Consider the following 22,890-nt stretch of genomic DNA (forward strand, 5'->3'; position numbering starts at 1 on the left):
AAGATACATATTTGGAACTTTGTTTATGTTATGATATTAATTTTTATTAATTGTAGGTAACAATTAACAATATCTGTCCACTGTAACTGTTTGTTGTGGTCACATGCCACTTCTCTGGATCAAGAGCCGGTAACAGAATGAATTTGATGTTATAAAATTGTCCATACTGTTTAAATGTACTGTTTACACATGCACTGAGGTATTGTCAAACAAATCTGTAACATCAAAAAGATTCTTGTCATGAGTTCAATAAATGATGAAAGTCAGTGAAAATTGGCGAATCCTCCAATTCAGCTGTTCGCGTGCACCATATTTGCACATGCTTTGCAGCAATTTATGCATGATCTTCATGTATTTCATCAACATAAAGTTTGTGGTTGATTCCCCCAAGTTAGTGGAGAAATTCATCTTCGATGTAACCATGCATATCTACATAACATATTGTGAGTGTTTTGAGTAAGACCAACCTCTTGATAGGTATATATGTACAATTCTCATGCATTGGGTGGTGCAGTATTTTAAAAAGATTTGAAAAATCAGTGTATTCACTTCAGCAACTGGTGAAAAACAAGTTTGAATGTGGACTGATGACTTACGTGAGTGCTGTATGTTGCAGGTATTGCTCCCCTCAACCAGACTGCACCAATCAGCATCCGCCATAACGACAGTGCCAAGGCTCAAATTGGCAGTGAGGCCATCAACGGGTCTGCCCCACCCAGCAACCCTCTCTTCCGACACAGTGTGTGCAAGTGGCCAGGTTGTGACACACCTTGTGATGACTACCATGCATTTACCAAGTGAGTGGAACATCGTTATACAAGATAACTTTGAACATACAGTGGAAGCTGTCTAAATCGGCACTCATTGGGATTGAAGAAATAATCCGGTTAAGACAACATGCTGAATTGCAGAGCTGATGATAAATGCACATGCCATGGACGGGACTGAGATTTCATGCTGGTGTTGACAACTTGCAGGATTGGACAGATGCCGGTTTTGACAGCTTCCACTGTACTTTTGTTATACAACATTGTACAATATAAACTTGTACCATTAGTGTACAAGATAGACTTGTAGCATAGTTTTGTTATACAATAATCAGGTTATGGCAGTATTGTCATACTGCAGTCATAAAACTTGCAGTCGCATGATTCCTTATGATGTTATATGACAGGCATCAGGCTAGTTTGTTGTCATGTGTACTCATTGAGTAGAACATGGTTTTGCAACAGTATCAGAAGAATACTGTTGTATATAGTGTGTTGGTACTTTATCAGTGATACTTATAAGTGTCAGTAAAGTCCCAAGAACATTATTTTGCAACATTAGAGGCTAATAGGAACTGTTTTGCTTTGATATTGAAAACCAGTGCCATTGCACTCATTATTTAAGATTGCTGTCTGCAGCTGAAATATGAATCTTGCACAAATGTGATTTAGACAGTAAGAATATCTCATAATTTCACCTGCAAGAGATCAACAAAGCAGCCTAGAATGAGCAATCAGCTGATCCTACCACCTCCCTTTGGACAACCATTGGCCTGTGAAACTCCAGGATAGAATAGGTCTTGAAGAACCCATGCTTGCAATAAAAGCGATGTTTAAAAATGTACCAGCCAAGGTTACTTAGCAGCCATTTTTCACCTGCAGACAAGAAGTAGATCATGTTCTGCATGCTACCACTATCACAGCTGGTGTTTGAAGCCTGTTTGGCGGTCATATTTATTTGCAACATTTTTCACACATTGAGCTTGTGTTTTTCAACTGCATTATTGACTGTTCCCTTTGAAAAGACATATAGCGTTATTTCCAGTGATGGCAAACCTCTTTAAGTTCTTAACCAAGAAACAATGAACATTCATTGGGCATAATTGACTCAAGATATACAAAAATCAAGTCATGAAGTCTTCTTTCCTTCACTCACTCACTCACTCACTCCAGGTTTACTGCTTGACCCTAGAGATCCCTTACGTGTATAACTTTGGAAATGGTCAGATTTTCTTTTCAATTTGAGTGAGTGAGTGAGTTTTAGCTTTACGCCGCACTCAGCAATATTCCAGCTATATGGCGGCGGTCTGTAAATAATCCAGGCTGGACCAGACAATCCAGTGATCAACAACATGAGCATCAATCTGCGTTCTTGGGAACCGATGACGTGTGTCAACCAAGTCAGCTAGCCTGACCACCCGATCCCGTTAGTCGCCTCTTACGACAAGCTGAGTCGCCTTTAATAGCAAGCATGGGTTGCTGAAGGCCTATTCTACCCCGGAACATTCACGGGTCCTTTTCAATTTGAAGCAAATACACCTCTCTCACCATTTTGGCAGCGAATTGTTGTAAAGAATACATTCCCAAGAAACAACATTGGTTCTTAAAAGTACGTAATTTCATCCTACATTAAAGTACACTTGTGCGAATTTGCTGTGCAGAGTTACTTACCTTGATCATGTCTGGATCTACTTAAGTTGAAATCCGGACACTAGGTTCCATTGTTGATGCTATGGTATTGATTTTCTCCGAGTTGACACCATATTGTATGAATTGTATTTTGTTTACGGCAGACACTTGAACAGTGAGCATGTGTTGGACGATAGAAGTACTGCACAGGCGAGAGTGCAGATGCAAGTCGTCAGTCAGCTGGAAATACAGGTAGGTGCCCTTATGTACAGTATCAAGCAGGGACTCATGTCCAGCACCTCATTCAAGACCTCTGATATCATGTTGCTATGTAATAAATAAAACATGCAATCGTCAACACACACAGCAAACACGCATACCTTCCTTCCCCTTTCTTTCTTTCTTTCTCTCTCATATGATTTGATCTTCAAGCACATTGAATATTGAAAACAGTAAGGATTGTGCAAATACTTATCGTCATTGAGTTGAATTGTAACATGTTAATACCTACAGTGATCTGTCCTGTAATATCTTGGAATATCAGCCAAAAATTTATTGGAAGAAGAGACAAAGTGGCAATCACTGGCTCTGTATTTACAAGGAGCTGACACTGACACCAAGGTAACAAGTTGTACACGGAGAAATAGCACTTGAAAAACATGCATTATATGCAAATAAAGCTGTCAGTAGCTGTCCTTGCCTAGCGCTCCAGAGCTGGTATTCACTGTCTTAACCAGCAAGTACGAGTCAACTATGTAAGGCTAAAAGGATTAATCAAGTGAACATTTACTACCTTAATGTGACCGCCCCACTCATGTTACATGGTGTGCTGGTGCAGTGACGTTCATTGGCCAATGGGGCTTGATGTTGATGGAGGGGAACTATACAGGGATATATACAGCACTAAATGATGTTCAGAGGGGATATAAAACTTCTATCACTGTCATTCCTTCTGCCTTGTTTCACTTTGTAGTGGAATACATAATTGAACAAAAGAAATTTGATGTACAAATGTCACAGGTTTATTTTGTCTCTTGACTTCCTTCATTTTAGTTAAAGAATAAAAGCTTGATTTTGCATTTCTTAAGCAAATAGATGGCTGTTAGGTCTGACAGTGATTATGGCCTGAGGAGAATATTATGACATACCATTGCTACCCTCTCCCTGAATTTGTCGCTCATTGTTGTGTATTATGCAAGTAATAATAAATTAACTTGTATGTGAAGTCCTAGGTTTGAAGGTACATAATATCAGTCTCAATATAAGACAGGTTTATGCCAACTTATGTGCTATTAAATGTGTTGGTTGGAAATCTCTTGTATTCATGTGGAAACCTTTTTATCATGACTATTTGAAGTTTATATTTTTTCTACTTACCTGATTTATTTTGTGTAGTGTGTGTGTCTTTTATTCTTTTCCTGACTAAATTGAGTACAGACAGAATATTTGATTATATTTTTAGAAATAATATGTCTGTAGCACCATGATTTTTTTTTCTCGTACTAATCACTAAAGTTAGTTTCCCTCGAATGATACATTATCACAACTGCAACAAAAATATGTTATGGACTGTATGGTAGGCACATGCAAAGCATAAATGTGTCGACAGTTTTCTGCCACTTTAGTTGGTGTGTCAAAACCACAGATATGTTGACATTTTGAAGTTTAGATATAAGTATTTTGGCTGTCACATGCCAATGTTCCCATGACACGAAAAGATATTATGAATTTGTATGCTGTGTATCTGAAATATTTGAAAGTGACAGTTTTTGGTATGTCTATTTTTGTAGATAAACATGAAATTGGTAATGAAAATGCTGTGTGTCAAACAAGGCCTGGCATGTCTAGTTTGCATATTGTAAACTTTGTTGGCATTGGTCTTGACCTTACACGCAGACAGTCTGAGCCCGGTTTTATGCTGAACAAGTGTCTTTATTGTTCTTAGCAAGCAATATTATTAGAATATTTTTCTGCATCTGATGAGAATATTGTTTTATGTGTGGATTAAACTAGAGACATGGTTGATGAACAGGAAGACTTAATGTTGCCTCTTGTCAGGCTTGTCTAGAGTTCACTTGCAATCATTTGAATATTCAAAGCGGGTTCAACCAATGGGATGCCTTTATTTAACTTCATGATAACAAGCTTGTGTATGTAGTTATTGCAACCATAGTATAACTGTTTTATTTCCTATTAATTACTGAAAGATTTAATGCCAGATGTTGACATTATCATGAACTTTTCAGCAGTATTACATTTTACTGTGTTCATGAGTGAATAGCAGCAGGTGCAGCTTCGTTAGATTTTGTTTATTAAAATACCCAAACTTCTAAATAAGTGGTTTTTCAAAACAACACTGTCAGCGCAGAAGAAGTTTGAGTTCTGCACCTCGAATCTCCTATGAGGAATCTCTACTTTTATTAAGAGTAATGCTACATTTTGGCTACATATGGTGTTAGACATACTTCTAGGTGATGCTGTACAAAGCCATTTTAGTGCTAGGTGTACGTAACATTCTTTTTAACAAAGAATGATGGTAGTCTTAGCACTTAGCTTTATTTTATATATTAACACTCAAACGTTTAAGTTCAGTGTTGCTTTGTTGCAGTTGTCCCGAGAGAAGGAGATGTTACAGGCAATGATGCAGCATCTCCACATGAAGCCTCCCCAGCAGCGTCAGCATTCACCTCAGCCCCCTCCACAACCATCGCAACCACAGCTGATACCACAGGAAGTGAAGCCTGAGCCTATCACTCTCAATGTAAAGCATGAACAATACTTAGTGCTTCTCATTGTTTCTTCATAATCAGGCAGTACAACTACTTGTCACAAAGTGTTATTTACTTGGTGCTGAACAAAGCATGTCTCCATAGAAACACTTTCAGACAGGGCAATATGATTTATATCATGATATGTCATTGTGGTGGTATTAATGTTTCTCCTCTGTAATGACTTTATGGCAATGGTATGGTAAGCTACAGTTTGATGCTTGTTTTATCTCTTCTGTCAGAATATTTCCTCACTAACTGTACTTGAACACTAGCAAAGATCAGAGTTCTGGTGTCACTATGACTGGTATTTGGCTTGATGTCAGTGGCAGGATAATTGAGGAAATTTGTGTTTTATGGGAACAATTGGCCAACAATGATATTGTACTTTTGGCTGTGATGTGTTTACTGTGAAGTTTTAACTTCTGGCCAGTGAATTAAGTAAAATTTATTTTGGTCCCAGAATGAATATGGTTGAGTGATTTTCTTTCTTCTTTGTTCAAGTTACATTTTAGCTCTGTAAGTATCTTCTACATCTCTGAAACTGCATGAAAATTAATGTTTTTAGATAAAATAACTATCTTGTGCACTTTCCAGACACCCACCATCATGCCCAAACTCGCTTCAATTCCTCTGACAACGGCACCACCTCACCCAGCCGTAACTGTAGTAACATCACCAGTGGTTGCCATGACACCAACATTGACTCCAAGCTCTCAGCTTCCTACTGTGTCGCAAGCACCTGCTACGCCGCAGTCGACACCTACCGGTGCAGGGACAATTAGGCGAAGAGTTTCAGACAAGTGCAATCTTCCCATATCAGCAGGTACAGAAGATGTTCCATCTTTGCATTCTTCCAAATAATGCGCTTGCGCGCTCACATACACACACAAATAAAGAACTTTGAAAAATTATCCCCAAACTTAATACCCGACCTCGTGTATTATATTATTTAACAATAGTTGATTCGGGGTTTTTTTTTTTGATAAGGCGCATTTGGCTTTGTGGTTAACTAAGTACTCAACATGCCAAAGGCCATTGTTCAGTTCCCTGTGTTCGGTGAAGCCATTTCTAGTATCCAGGTTTTGAAATAGCTAAAATAATGCTGTATAAAAGCCAACTTACTCAATATTAATTTAGAATTGGCCTGGTCGTCATGTGATTTTAGACTTGTCAATTTGGTGACAAATTTGTTTTCAGAAATCCAAAGAAATCGAGACTTCTACAAGAACACAGATGTAAGGCCTCCATTTACTTACGCATCACTGATCAGACAGGTAAGACTGACCAGATCATCTTCACAGATATAATCCCTGAAATAATCAAGTGATTCTTGTGTACAGGCCTTCTTCACAGGAAATAATGATCTAAGGGAAGTAACTCTCTTACAAATTACAAAACAGTTTATGTGTTTATACAGTGAAATAAAGTTCGAAAAAGTTTGATTGTCAGAAAACAAATTATCGCATTATGAAGTAAATTTTATGCATGTTTTATAGTTTTTTTCTGCTTCTTTTCGTAGAAGGATCTGGGAGAAAATTAGTATTTGTTTCACTTGGACTTGTTTCACTTTCAGGCTATCATTGAGTCTCCACATCGTCAGCTGACACTGAATGAGATCTACCAGTGGTTTCAGAACACATTTGCATACTTCCGACGTAATGAGGCCACTTGGAAGGTAGGCACTGGCCCTCTTCAGAAAACAATCTTCCAGGAATTTGGACATCAAACATCAGCTGACACAAATTGTTCTTTGTCAACCCCCATGAATGATGCACACAATTGCCTTAAGCAGATGTTGTACTTTCTTTGAATGTAACATCATAATGCCTTTAAGGCGAAATTTTATTATCATTATTTAAAATATCCATTATTGCATTTCAAAATTTTGTCTTTGGGATTAAAATCTTTCCTGCATTTTACAATGGTTACAGCATTTTTAAAAGAATTAAATGGAAGGAAAGAATTTTACCTTAAATTTTATCTGTTTTATTATTTTGGTGGTAGTGTTGATTTATGTACAAATATGCATCCATACATGCATTTTCTGTTGATATTGTTCAGCAGATTTTTTTTAAAAATATTCACTTTTATTTCTTAAAGAGATTTTTTAGCAATACTTTGACAGAACAAATATCCTCTCTTGTTGTGTCTACTGAAGAAAACAGTTATTTTTATTCAAATCACAAACAAATTACAAGTCCTACATTGAATATTATCTCAACTTCTGGGTAAAAAATGTGAAGCTAGTAGATACAGCATTTTTTTTATTTTCATTTTTAGTTCTATATACTATTGTTTAGTTTTAGAACCCACTAAGTATAGAAAGCTGTGTCCTTTAGTTGCAGTGCTCCTAGACTAGATGTATATCATCCTGTATCCATAGAAACATGTCAACTCAGAACTATATACTGCTCAAAAGAATGTGAGGCTATGTATTACAGTTTATATTATGTATGTGATATAGGTTGATTATCACATGGTAACTGATGTCAAAGATCTTATGAATATCCACACCTGATGATTGCAGCTGTTTGGATAGTTTATGGTGAAAATAACCAGATATTGATTGGAATTTCAACACTGCTTGTATTACTCACTTGTCACACAGTTCATAATGAATTGTTGTTTAATTTTTTTTGCATTCTTTTGAGCAGTTTCTGACACATTAATATGTGATTCTACAAAAAGAAATGTAAGGGAAATAACTTTCGGTAAAAACATAACCTCAGTTTCGTTCTCAAAATGTTATATTTTCTGAAGAGTTTGTTGAAAAGGTTCAAATGTTTCTCATTGGAACTGCAATGAACTTTGGCAAAATGTATCATTTGTAATCATCATTATTAGAATACTTACAACCAGATTTACTATTGGAACTGTATGAATTGGAAATACGGGATTGATGGTTAGAATTAGTGTAATGTATACAAAATCTATTCTTACCATGTGTCTAATTAGTGGAGCACTGTGCCATTCCGTTATCTTGTTAGGCCGAGCATGGAGCCCGTGGGCAGATCTCCCATACACCCCAGTTCTTTATGTCAGTTTGATTTCTCTGAAAGAGGTTTCCTTTCAAAACGGAAATAACTGAATGAAAAATATCCTGGTTTAAAAAATCCCATCACCCGATGTCCTGGGTCAAGTCAGTTTTCATTTCGGGCAATCAGATCATGGTATCTTACTTGTGCGTGGGCTGCTGGGTAATTTCCACAGATAGTTTCAAACTGCAAATAAACTTGGATTTCATTTTGTATCAGCTCATGCTGCAGTCATTAAATTTAATAATAAAGTAGAGTTATCTTTCTTGGCTACTTATCACTTTTCGATCAGTGGTCCAGTACACATTAACATCAAGTACCATGTTGATCTGTTCCTTCATAATTTCATCATCATCATTATGTCATAAAATAATGTGGAAGTGGAAAATTGGTCAGGACAATTTACTTTCTTGAAGTCACTTGCCCTGTGGCTTATGAAAAATATTTTGAACCCCTGCATAGCATCACAAAACCTGGTGAAATAATGCTTTTACTTGAGAAAATTTGAAATAGAAATTCATAATAAATCATTTAATCATTCCATTCTACGTATATATGCTGTTGGAATGAACAGATTATTAAGATCCTCTTTCACTGAAAGGTAGTAGAACCAAGACCTCATGAAATCTGAAATAAGAATCCAGTTCTTGTTAGGACCAGATTATTTCAACACTATTATGTATCAGTCATCATTTTATTATTATTATTATTATTATTTTTTAATCTATCTATTTGTTTCTGACTGAAAGTCACCAATATTGATGTGCATGTGATTTCCAGCCCTACACCTGCTTTAGTTAGGCGAGAGTACTCCCAACTTGTATTACCTCTCTATTATGTACACAGTCATATCCAGTTATGATTTCTTTAGATTTGTAAGAGCTTAATAAAGGAGGATGCCTTGGAATGTTAAGAATTTGGACTATTTTTCAACAGAAATATGTTCATTTTGAGTGCATTCCATTTGCAGTCTTCTTATCAAAAACATATATTTAAAACCCTGAATCTCATTTTTGCAGAGTTTTTATACAATACTGGTTTCATGACAAATTGGAGGAATATCTATACAAAATGAAAGGAAAATTCCAAAAACCCAGAGACTTACTTGATACATTAACAGAAAAATTAAGATGTGTATATGATTTTTGACATGCCGCTAGAAGAATGAAGCATGTGTAGGGTATCGGAGCATCCCACCTTTGGTTGTAGTTGACCTACATGTAGTAAAAGGATTTCTTTATGTTTCTGTGTAGAATGCTGTGCGCCACAACCTTAGTCTTCACAAATGTTTTATGAGAGTTGAGAATGTTAAAGGCGCTGTTTGGACAGTGGACGAGGTAGAATTCTACAAACGGAGACCTCAAAAATTGAGCGGGTAGGTTGCAAAATGCTACCTTTGTTTTTTATGCTTTTATTCTCCTAAACTGAAGAGTTCTTGCTTGACAGGTTGCCATTCTGCTGCTGATGAGACGTGAACTATATTTTCTGTTCACTGAAAACTAGTTCATATCATGTTGTGAGGGTTTGTTGAATCAGTGATAGTTTTCACTGTGTGATGGCATGAGCGGGCAGCCCTGTCACCGAGAAATCTTCTTGTCAATCAAGGCCAATCTTTCCTTTTTGCGCTAACATTTTCAAACTTGGACTACCTTTCTCTCCTCCTCTGTTTGTTGCACAGAATGCTATTCGCACCAACTTGTCCCTGCATAAATGCTTTGTAAGATATGAGGATGATTTTGGATCTTTTTGGATGGTGGATGACTTTGAGTTTATAAGAAGGCGGCATTTGACACGAGGAAGGCCCCGAAAGTATCACGAAAATGAATCATCTGCACAGTAAGCACCTTTCTTGTGTCTGCAACCTGTCCGTCCGTCTGTACGTACATGCGTGGACCTGACCGGCCTCTAGATGGCGCCAGTGTAGAAAGAGCACTCTGTGTCAACCGAGGCCAGACGTATGATGCAGTAGATAGACCTTTAGACCAGCTACCTTCTTTCTGCTTCCCCTGCTTGAGCCCTAGCTTGCGTCATCTTGTTTCTTTCATAGACAGAATATGTCCTGGTTCGTAGGCTGATACCAGGCTGCATGTATTTTCTATCTAGACTAGGTATTATGGCAGTCCAACTGTCTGCTTGTTCCAGTCTAGCAGCCAGGCAATCGCTGACAGTGTGTGTATTTAGGTAGCTGCATTTCCAGGAGCCATGTTATAGAATTGTTTCAACATGAGTGTATATATTGAAGGAGAGTTTGCCCACTTTTCGTATGAATTGTGGATGAATAAATAATAAGTGAAGAAATCTTTCAGAGATTGTTCAAAATTTGACTTGAGTGTTCTTAAATGTCATTCAAAAAAACTGCATGTTAGAGTGGATATTGTTCAACATCAGAAGAAGAGAAAATTTGTTTGCTTTACTACATATGTGTGTCAGATGAGAGCAGTGGTCCAAAATATCCAGATGTGTCATCATGGGTAATATTTAGTCTGTGTCTCTCTGAGAAGTAGTCAGTGTGTGATCTCAACAGAAAAAAAACTGAAATAAATAATACTGTTCCAGGGCTAGATGCCACATGTAAAAGGAATCTTTGGTTTTATTACTCTAAAAACTGTCAAACGAAGTTGGTGTTGAACTACAGTTGTCTTGCAGTAAAAGCAGAGATGCCAACCTGTAAAATTTTATCGTAATCACTATAAATTTTAGCCTCAAACTTCGCCAGTGTGATTGCAGTGTTGTGGAACCTCAGAAAATTTGAAATATTATTTGTTGGTTCCATCAGCTTCACTACAACAGTGTTTGTAAGAAATAGCTTTCCCAATGTTATTTTCTCTCTAAACATGGTTGTGAAAGCAAACAAATTTCTGATAGAGATGCGATTGTAAGACAACCTAGAATAGTGAAGTGGTGCATGTAGCAGCCTTACTGGCAGACATCTGGTAAGTTGTCGTGTGTTGGATACGAATCAGGGTGTGATACTCATCATATTGACCGCTTGTGTGAGAGGCTGGTACATTTTATATCATACACCTCCATATTTGACCTAACCAATTGTCTCAATTTGTGTGTGATATGCCATCTAAAGGTTTGATAGTGTGAAAAGTAGCAGAAAAGTGTTTCACATTGTCTAATTTCTTGCAGGTGAGATATGTAACACTAAATTCTTCATGGTGCTGTTGTTTATGTGTCATTACATTGAAAGATTACCTTAGTACCTATAGTTGATGAAACAGTTACGTGTTCTTATATATTTTTAAGTAGCATACATTGAGGAGGTATTGTGAAAAGTGTGAAGGTGAAAGAGCTCAAATAAGATTCAGTGAATGGTTCAGTCAAATAAGGAGAAAATATGCAATTTTTATATTGTTTACATTGTAAGAGAAAACAATACAAGAAGTAGTTCATAGCATTTGTGAATTTCTGACTTGTCACTGTTGGAGTTAACCACCAGGCACTATCAACAGTACCAACACAATATGTTGTAGGAAGAAAGATTTTTTTAATATGTGATAACTTGTATATGCCTCTGGTGAAGAGTGAATAATTCGGTTTGTTGCACATTGCTGATATTATTGTAATGTTGTGTATACAAGTTTGTGTTCTTAGGAGTCAGAATGTAGATGCATGTATATAATAATGCTAATATAGTCAAAGACTGACGAGGATGTGATTACAAACACTCATTCGTATACTTTAGCTCACAGGACCCATAGATCCCAGTGAGCTTGTGGTGTGTCATGTTGATTGCACTAAGATTTGATATGTTAGAATCATCAACTTTCGGTAGCCATAGACCAGTTCATGTTTGCAAAACATGCCTTGCCTTTTGAGAAAAGCTTTGATGTGGAATCTATCATATGAATGTTAATCAGTCCTCTCTACTGAAACAAAGTTCAATGAACTGCAACATATACAGGTATAAAATTCTTCAGCAGTGTGTAATGATGACATTTAATGAATAGTTCCTGTACACAGAAGAACTGAAATCAAAATTAATGTTGTTTCAAATTAATATGATCGTGACTATTACAAGGAGGACGTATATGGTTGACTTCCTTCTTTATCAATTGCGAATTTTATGGTGCATGTTTTTTTCCTTGACATTAAATTGTCTTGTGATGCCAGGATGGTCCCTTGTAACATACTTACACCATGAGAAATGTGACCAGTGTAAGACTGCTACATTCTTGTAACTGAATAGCTGTAAATATCAGTGCATGTTACTTTCATCCTAATGGAAAATGTCCAAGGTGAGCTGCAGTACTTTGTCAACATGGAGATTTTCCATCTGTAATCACTTAGATATGTAATGTTGTAGCTCCTGGGATGTGAAAACACAGCAAATTTCACATATTCTAAACATTTACAACATAACAGAAATTAAGTAGTAAAACCATCATCTTTCGCTGAATACAGTACTAAAATGATGTTTCTTTTTAACAATTTTTTTAAGTGGATCAACAAACAAGGACAACGTTTATCACTGAAACATGACCCTTGACATCTCTTCATATTAAGGTTGAAATTATTCTTTGATGTGAGAAATATTATGATACACTGAAACAACATAGAAATAATTCTCATGAAAAATGCCCACAATTTCAGGTGAAATGTTGTCCTAGCAACTGTAAGTTCCATAATTTGCCTAGGACGTCTAGACACTGTGCATTGTGAGTGTGCCCTTGGTATCACTCTCCGTCTCAGAATGCTACAGCTTTACATGCTATAAAACTAGGATTTTATCAAGCATATATGTTTGTTTGACCAAGATTCATTTTCAGCTTTGACTCTTTCTGTGAAGTTCTATGTGATGTTAAATGTATTGAAACTAACATTGTCAAATGTGCAAAGATGTTAAGAGTTGTTTTTCCTTTCCAGGAGCTTGAAAAGTCCATCTTTGTCAGACCCCTCATCGTATAACGAGACACTGAATGCAAGCCTACGGGTAGGTTTTACATTATGATGGAAGACATGTAACCAGTGAGTGTTAGCTTATGTAAACACTCAAGTCATGTACCAGTAGTATGGGACATTACACCTCACACAGACTTGACGGGTAATTGGGGGCTATGAACAACCATGAGTTGGCAAGCTTTGGAGTTCTTGAAAACGCTTTTCATTCATATCCTTTAATCAAGAAATTCTGCTTGGTTTGTCAGGCGGCTCTAGGCGAGGCCAGCATGGCAATGTTGACAGCTGCTCATAATCAGATGACAGGGCAAGAGAGCGCAGAGGACCTGTCCATGAAGAGTCTCGGTAACAGTCAAGATGGCTGCTCCCCGTCCTCTCGGTGAGTGGTCCCAAAGAATGCTGGGATATGTGTTCTCAGTTCTGTACCCCATTTCACAAAGCAATTGTGGTGCTAAGGTGATCGTAACTCCCACACTTTAGAACAGTCACAGTGCTACAGTCACTTACTGAAATGGGCCCCAGACCAGCAGTTTGTGACGATCATGCTGATTTTTAGGCATTTTTATTATGCTGCTAGGGTTATTCCTCTTTCATTAAAATTGAGTGATAGACAGTAGCGTTCTATGGTCAAATTTTTGGTGAATCTGGTAAGAGGCCATCAAAACTGATATGAATATGTGTGATTGATATGTTGATATGTTTCATATCCTAATGGCTCATGCATACTAGGTTATGCATACTGCATTACGTCAGCCGGTAATCTCACCCTGTTGTTATCTCCCTTTGCTTCATTCCTCAGGGAAGAGGAGATAATGATGATGATCAAGCAGGAGCCATCAGCTGAAGAGGAAGAGGAGGCTGCCCTGAAACGAAACCAACCAGGTCTGGAGGAGGAAGCATCTGGGGACTTCCTGCCCACTGAGAGTGCTCCAGGAGCCGAGGACATGGAGGAGCAGCAGGCTGGAGAGGAGCCATCTCAGGCTCTTGTCATGGCTGACGTTGAGGATGACCAGGCCGCCCCAGAGGACATGAGCATGGAGGACCAGCATGAGGCTCTTGGAACAAGCATGGTCGTTGATACCGAAGCTGAAGGTGCTGCTTTGGCAAACGGAGCAGATGCCAGTGAGGCAGATGCTGATTTGGATGAGGACCTGGAGATGCTTGCTCTCCGACGCATGCAACAGGAAGCTAGCAAGATGGTTGCTGCTGCCAACACACATTCCACAGATTGAATCTCAAACACAGCACAGCTGAACTGGGGGTCCTGTCCAGGGGTGCCTCATCACAAACATGGAATCAATAAACATGAATAGAGTTCAGGGTAGAGAACAATCTACAAAACATTTTGCATATTTATAAAATTGTATGTACTGGTATATCATTGGTGAAATGGGCATATTATAAGCTGTAATAATGTCCCACAGTGACTGCAAATGATATTCCAGATACATCAGATAGACGGTTGCCTTCAGGAAGTACTAACAAACAAATCACTTGTTCAAAACAGATGGTATATATGTGTGTATTTATTCTTCAAGTTAATGCATTAGCTCTGATGCATAAAGATTAAGGATTGAATGAGACAATTGATCTGCAAGTAGGACGTCCTGACTGAAAATGGTTGACAGAAAGTGTCAATATCTTGTCCTGTAGACAGTTTGTGACAGTTCATGATGGCTTCTCGCTCACTTGTTGCAGGTGGCATGGTAGCCTAGCTATCCAGTAGGAGTGTCCGTCTGTGTGTGTCTGTCTGTACTGTACTTCCAGCTTACTTACAGTGGCAGTGTTTAGCGAGGTCTTCATCGGCCATTATGATCTCAGCCGATGTCCAGTTGTCTCAGTGTTACTGTGTATATAGCTATAGAGGACGGTTGCCATGGATACTCGTGATGATAGAATAAGAATTTAGTGTATGTAATACACCAGGCTGATAGTCATGAGTATGTGTTGTCTTGTGAGAAAAATAATCAAAATCTTTTTGTAGTGAACTTAAATTGGTGCAAAGTTTTGAAGGTTTGATTTTGAGAGATTTTCAATACCAGAATTGTATATGTATTGCTGATACCAGAGTTTGTTGTCAAAATCTATACCTCTGGGAATGTTTTTTTTTTTTCTCCAAGTAGTGCATATTGCTGTGAAAAGTGTGCAATAAATAATAAGTTCAACAATTGGGCACAATATTTTTGATCTCAGATCTATAGATTGTTGATAATGTATTTTGATAGAGTATGATATAACACCTTTCCCTATTGGTTTTGATATTTGATTTAGTATACCTATTGATGAGCAGTGTTTAAGGTACATGTCCCAGGTTTCTGAAAGACTGAAGTAAATGGTGTTTATACAGTTACCCTCGTCACCATGGCAATAGTGTGTCAGGGCAATATGGTACCTGAGCAACATGGCAGAATTTTGAGCATTCTGATATTTATTGATTTGATATGACGTCCTTGTAGATTACTTGATACAGTTTGATAGGAGTCTGAAAACAGTTCACTTATATCATTTATGTAGTGAAGATCCATGACAATGTGTGAAAAAAATGGACATGTACCTTTAACAGTGATATACTATTGGTTGGCACTGCACTCCTTCTGCTAGTGCGGCGCTGTCCGTATCACATCTTGGCAGCTCAGGGGTAGGCTAGAGATGCTTGTTATCACACAGAATAGGAACATGAAAGGTCATAACATGAGATGATTATAACTAGTTTGACAAAGCATCATGCAAACTGGGTATAAGTTCAGGGGAAAATCAGAGAAATGTCACAGTCAGAAGTAATATGAATATTACTTTGTATATGATTAGGTGAATGCTGCATGTTCATAACTTTAATAACATTGCATCTACAGATATGAAATAGTATCATATTACATAGAAGGTGATAACATGAATATCACATAATGGATAATCATATGAGTATTTAGAGTTTTGTAATGGCATGTCATGATTAGGTCATTTCAAAGGATATTTAAATGAATCGTAGTATGTTATGTTGAGAAAGGTCAAACTGTCCAAGTGCTCTTGGGATTCGTTGTTTGAAGTAAGAACATTTGTATCATGTCCCCCAAACGATTGCGAATTATGCTGGCAGTACGAAGTTTCTGTGTAATAGCAAGCCTCTACTAGATACACAATGTGTTGATTATAGTAATCTACACCGTATATGTCCACAATCAAGGTAGATGTTAAAGCTGATGGCTATAGAAATGTCTGTCAGTTAACTGTGAACATACTAAATACTTTTAGAAGCTAGAAACATGATATTTCTAGCATGTTTGTTGCATATTAAGTGGTATCTAGTATCTTGACCTTGCATAAACAATGACTCTGCTGATTTTTGTGGGAGCCATACTTTGCTTGATGTATGTACATAATATCAGCAGTTAAGATGCTTAGCTGTAGAATGGCACAATAGACAGATGGCATGAGATACCACAGTGAGAATCAAAATCAGACATTGTTCTGTGGTGAATAGTTTTTACTCAATAGTCTGTGAGATGTACAAAGTTTGTAATATTCGAAGGACAACCCACTGAATGGAAAACTTGCCTGAATTAGAATTCCTAATATAGGCATGATTGATGTGAGTCCTTTGAAGTGATAGAGTACATTGCTGTAAGTAATTAAGTGTTCGATTTGAGTAAATTGATGTGTATAATATTGAGTACGAAAGAGGATAGCAATGATTTTGTCCTGAACTGATAGTTACGTCAGCTTGTGTTCTCCAGGGCCTTGCATTTAGGTATTGTGGAAACCCTAATGGGGTTTCAATGGGTGTCATGCATATGCTACAAGTTGTCTTTTTGTCGTCATCAAAAACTATTTCTTTTCATTCTTATTTATTTCAAAAGGTCTACCCTTAAACTGTTTTCCTGTAACAAATTTTGGTGTAAATCATTGCTTGTTGAGTTTGTGTTGAAAAGGGAGTTACTGTGTACTATCTATAATTCACTTGTTTTAATTGAGATCATTCCAGAGATAAATCACAAGTTATTCTGTTTTGTCATGAATTTCTGTTCATGTAACACTGGAAACTTTGAAATTTTTCAGATTTATTTTGGTTTCAGAATTGTTGGTTAAAATTGTTCTTGATGACGAATGACAACTGTGAAAGATTTATTATATAAATTAGCCTAGTTCATGTTACTGAGAAAAGCAATGTTGATGGTTGTTTTGTCATAACTCAACCAGACTTTTATAGGACAATACATTCGTAAATCAAAGATGTCTTCCTGAATTTGTTGACATGTTCCAAGCGTTGTGGTAATTCACTCTTATCAGGAATCAAAAGTGCATAATCCTAAGTGTAGTTTTTTGTAATTAATGTTGATTATTTTGTTTAGTCTAGAAACACAAGGAGCTTTGGGGTACTATGTTTTTATGTGTCAACTTATCGTACCGTTTTTGTCAGTGCTTTTAGGAGTTGCTTTAGAGTTGTCATGGTAACAACACTTTGGTTCTAGGTCACATCATTTGAATACAAAGTTGAATTGTGACGTGCCGAAAAATATTACAAATATTTTGGACTTATTTTGTTCTCATAGAGGACATTTTGTGCCAAAAGTCAGTGGAAACATACTAGCACCTTAGTAACATCATAACAGAAAATAATTCCTGTGTAGTAAATATTTAACTGTGTTTCATCTCTTGTAAGATTAAAATCTTTTTGTAGATTATGAAACAAGTGTGTTTTTTACGATTACTGTCGCTGCTACAGGGACGTGTTTTGCCTGGATTTTGTTTGTTTTACCTACTAACGTGGATCTGCTTCCATCAAATCTTTTGCCCACTTATGTTGAACTGTTTGTGTACATTTTGAGTGCATATTGTCCCATTAACAGTTTCTTTTATCCCAGAATCTCATGGGTTCAGTCAAGTGCCGGTGTTATAATGTATATCATTTTGTGTTTACTTCACAATATAAACAATAAGCCACTTTAGGCATGTTTTTGTTTGGTTTGATTATGTTTGTTTGACATCTACTGAGGGTTTCCTGTTTCACAATTCCAATGCCGTTGTTTAGGTTTATTCGTCATGCTGGACCAAAAAGAAACTAAGTTGTATAGATGTTTTAAGTGCCGTACAGTGGTAATATTACTGTACAGAAGGTCACAGTTAGTTACATATTGCCTATTCCACTGTTACACATTGTTACCAATGTGATGTCCATGTCTCATATGGGCATGTGATACACAAATTATCGCACCTCTGATGTGCATTCTGAAATTGTTGACTTTTTAGGGATGTTATCAGTTTGGACCTATCAGCATGAGGGTAATATGTAACTTACTTTAGAGTGTACATGTGTATCTGTGTAGAGATATTTTTGAACCAAGATCATGTTGTACCTTTGTGACCATGAGAGATGGTGCATTTGTAGAGATGTACATATCAGCCACCATTACACGTGTTGCCTAGCCCAACCACAGTCAGTGTATAGTGCTAATACCATTGCTTCATTTATGTCTAATTTGTTTGTCTCACTTCCTGCCTCAGTGCATTCTGGAGCTGTTTGTCAGCCATGTTGAAAGTAGTCCCGGGGTCTAACATTTTACAATGGCTTGTTATGTGTTCATATTCATTTATAATGGTTGCTGCAAAGTAGATATCTGAAAAGTGAAACACTTCATAAACAGTTTGGTGATTTTGTTCATACTTTGGCTATAAATTCTTTTTTTAATGGTTTGCTCTGTATGGATTGTGTTTTTCTCCAGTTGATCATAATAATGTGGGTGAATACTGCATAATTGTTGATGGAATTGATATGTGATTTTGTGTTTTTATGGGATAAAAGTAGTTCTCAACAGAATCCTGCTGTCATCTTATAACACAGGCAAGGAATGACATGGGGTTAGTATTAGTATATTCTTGATGATATAGTGTTAATATCAGTTCATTCTTTATAATATAGGGTAAAAAATATCAGTATATTCTTGATAGATACACAGGTTACATCAAACAGAGGTACATGAATTCAGTACAGTGTGTCAAAAAGTTTCAGGTATTCTGTTTGGAGTAATAGTTTTTATATCTTGTGATGACTTGTTGCAATCACTACCACAGTTCTTGGTATGTTGTTACTTTGAATAATCAAGGAGGCTGTTCAAAATGTCAGGGTCAAAACTATGAGGAAAAACCTTATACTGCAAGATACACCTTTTTTTATATAGGACAATATGCAGCATAGAAAACAAAATTGAGAATTATTACTCCCTCAATCCTTAAACAGCAAGATTGCTTAAATTGATGGGGTAGAAATAAGAAATGTTAAAATACATGTTTTGTTCAGTTCTAATTGAGTAACTTGTAGAGTGTTTTGTGAAAAAAATTGTTTTCAGTTTTTATGTCATTTCAGACTTTGCAGCTTCCAAACATTCACTGATCAGATGAATGTGCCTGCATTTGTGTTAAATAAAGAGTCACTAAGATCGTGTGAAAACATAAATCTTTACATATTAGGAATACCTGTACAAAACATATTTAAAGAAAGTACTTATGGAAAATAGATCTGTTTCATATTTTTCTGGTGCATGTTTGTCTGATCACTGAATACTATACGATAAGAGAGCATGCAAGTACCGAAATAGAACTTGTGTATCAAGTAATTTCCCTAGTTCCTCTGAAATATCAGTGTATTGTTCTAGGAAAATCCAACTGGTATGAACAACACTTAATTCCCGTCAAGTATATGATATATGAAGTAATATCCTGTTCCCCTTTTCCCTTCCCGTATGATAATGCTGCAATATAGGTAAGAGCAGTGTGACCCCAGGTTTGTGTAACTTAAGGGAGAGTTTGTCTCTATGAGAATTTCTACAGCTGATCTGTAAGCCATGTTAGCAGTTTCATTAAGGGCATTTCAGAATAATTTATTTTATCACTTTGTACACATGTCCTGTTTCTACCTCAGTGACATCCACTTTAACACAATGCCAGCTGGAAGGGGCATTCATTAACAAACATAGCAGCACTAGGAGATCTTATACCCAGATATACAATATTGCAGTTATATCCCAAACACAGTAGTCAACAGATGAATTTTGGAACAGAAGTGGTGCATTTTGGGGCATTATTGGTTTATGACCATGAATTACATGGTTTTCCTACTTTTGTTAAGGACTTCATCCCCATCACCTACAAAAGAATGTTTAGGAATGGTATAAACACAACCACATCCATTTGATCTACCCTTATTACTCCGTATTAATGCTGTATGTGCTATTTCTTACACTTTATATGAAGGGTTTACCTTATGCCTTTAAGCTGAAGTACCTTAAATTTGTCGGTGACTGCCCCTTTCAGTACAGTGTACCTTGTAGTCCATGAAAAATACCATGTCATACTGTTGTAAATACATTTACTGTTCAGTATGTGCCAAATATCATTCATTGCAAAAATAGTAATGTATTTTTCAAGGCAATCATTACAAGATGTCTAAAATGTGCCATAATCTATGACAAGTTTTTTTATATTTTATATTTTTAGCCAAAATGTCCTGTTATGAGGCCTTGGCCAATGATAATAACAACCAATAACATTAACATGAACTATTTCCCCCTGCTCTTGTACTCTGAAGAATATATGTTAATAACAGCATTTTTTGTATGTTAATATTGCCATTTATTCTCTATTACTCCCCTGACGTTAAGAGCTTGGGTTGGCTTGTCTAGGAGAAATTTTCCATGTTATTTATACTTTTACAGACTTGTTACGATGTAGTATCCAAATGAATTGAAATGGCTTTAATGTATGATTGTATGTTCAATTACTTGATACACAACTAAGAGCAGGTGAAGGGTTAGATTGAAGCGTCATAGATGTATGAAATAAGAGTGGTTTGTCAAGGGATTCCATCCTAATATACCTCATTTGCATAAATACATGTTAGCTAGGACTATTTTGGCACCGCATGGTGAAACAAAACTGATTGTTTCATTTGTGAGGTTCTGCAAAGTTCAAAAATATTTTGGTTGTTTTTGTAAATTACCATTCTATAGTTATGTTTTCTTATGTCTCATTACTATATTTCTTCATAGCTTGAGAAATCATTTCTTTTACATCCTGAGTTTATCAGAGACCAAACGCCGTTGACATGTCATTGGCTAGAGGAATAAGTGAATGTTAGATGTTTTGGAAGACAATCAGACTTTTTGGACTTCTCAGGGGTACAGTGTTTTGAATGTGATAGGCCCATAGTGAAAGTGAAGAACCAGGTTGTGATTTGTTAAGCTTCCTATCCATCTTTCCTTTGATTTAAAAAGGCGAAATGCCACACTTTTTGTTATTTTGAATGAAAGTTTATATAATTTCATATTCTCATATGCAGACCTCCAATAATCTCACTAAATTGATGCCATGTTGGTGCCAAAATGTTTATTTGTAGTATGAATGATCACGCATCCCATAATATGTCTAGTCAGCACCTTCAGCCACACCGAGATTTCATTATGGCTATCCAGAGTTTGGACAGACTGGCTCTCACTGTCTGGCCCCTCACCATGGATATTATATGAAATTGAGGTTATTAGCTTGTCGTCACATAGGCTAACTTATTGTCACGTGCCATTAAGCATAATTTCTCATTATCATTGTGTTTGATTTGTGCTTGAGTTCCTGCGCTCATTGTCTGCTTCTGTTTGTGCTCATACTACTCATGTCAACTCATCCAGACTAGAAATGGACCAATAATTTTTGTTTTGCATCACAGAAGTGTGACGTCTCCGTGAATCAGAGTCATTGTATCATTGTCATCATTAATGTACCTCAGGTCGGAACCCAGAAAATAAAAAAAATGGGATCTTAGAAAAAAAACCCAGCATTTTGTTTTCTTTTCAGTGGATAGTTTCTGCTCTGTGGATCATTTGGTGACATCCTTTGAATTCAACTTATATCCCCTTGATTTCTAGGTACTATGTGGTTGACTGGTGAAAACAGTATAAAAAAATATCATATATGGATACAAATGCAAATATGAAAGTTCACGGAGGTAGGTTACAAACAAACATGGTGTTGCCACTGTGAGTTGGCAGCTCAGTCATTGCAAAGATGGACAAGTGCTAAGCTAATATTTTCTGGAAACGGACTTGAACTCTCAGATACTGAAATATTTGATTAACAAGGATATCACACGTGTGCTTGTAGTAAATATCCCCAAACACACCTGGCTAGCTATTTTCAAAAAATTTGTAGCCCTACAAACTTTTAAGCCTGTTCTTAACACACTGGTTACAATCAAAGGTTAGGATTCGTAGGACTGTGAGATTTGAGAATTAGGGCCCAGAGTGATAACAAAATGCATGTTACAGGTTTGACCAAGCTGATGGACTGAGGGGATTCTAATCATTATCATTTGGCAGATGGACTAAGGGAATTATGATCCACATCTGGCAGATCGACTTAGAGAATTCTGATCCACATCTAGCAGATGGTCTGAGGGAATTCTAATCAATATCATTTGGCAGATGGACTAAGGGAATTCTGATCCACATCAAACAGATGGTCTGAGGGAATTCTAATCCATATCATCTGGCAGATGGACTATGGGAATTGTGATCCACATCTAGCAGATGGACTGAGGGGATTCTAATCAATATCATCTGGCAGATGGACTAAGGGAATTATGATCCACATCTAGCAGATTGACTAAGGGAATTCTAATCTATATCATCTGGCAGATGGACTAAGGGAATTATGATCCACATGTAACAGATGGACTGAGGCAATTCTAATTCATATCTGGCGGATGTACCGAGGGAATTCTAATCCATATCATTTGACAGA

At 36.9% G+C, this 22,890-nt stretch overlaps 1 protein-coding gene across 3 annotated transcripts in view; it reads left to right on the forward strand.

Annotated features, from left to right (window-relative positions):
• LOC137295521 (forkhead box protein P1-like) overlaps positions 1-14,438 on the forward strand; it is an 81,755-nt gene extending 67,317 nt beyond the window's left edge. For all 3 annotated transcript variants that reach the window (XM_067826894.1, XM_067826892.1, XM_067826893.1), the window contains exons 6-15: positions 617-797; positions 2,561-2,648; positions 5,005-5,157; positions 5,762-5,990; positions 6,365-6,441; positions 6,741-6,842; positions 9,456-9,577; positions 13,075-13,141; positions 13,356-13,486; positions 13,907-14,438. In XM_067826894.1, coding sequence (XP_067682995.1) covers positions 617-797; positions 2,561-2,648; positions 5,005-5,157; positions 5,762-5,990; positions 6,365-6,441; positions 6,741-6,842; positions 9,456-9,577; positions 13,075-13,141; positions 13,356-13,486; positions 13,907-14,339 — 1,583 coding nt within the window. In that variant the 3' untranslated portion in view covers positions 14,340-14,438. The remainder of the gene's footprint in view (positions 1-616; positions 798-2,560; positions 2,649-5,004; positions 5,158-5,761; positions 5,991-6,364; positions 6,442-6,740; positions 6,843-9,455; positions 9,578-13,074; positions 13,142-13,355; positions 13,487-13,906) is intronic.
• Positions 14,439-22,890: the final 8,452 nt, after the last annotated feature.

The sequence above is a fragment of the Haliotis asinina genome, chromosome 9 (assembly GCF_037392515.1).
Source record: "Haliotis asinina isolate JCU_RB_2024 chromosome 9, JCU_Hal_asi_v2, whole genome shotgun sequence".
In the NCBI taxonomy this organism is placed as follows: Eukaryota; Metazoa; Mollusca; class Gastropoda; order Lepetellida; family Haliotidae; genus Haliotis; species Haliotis asinina.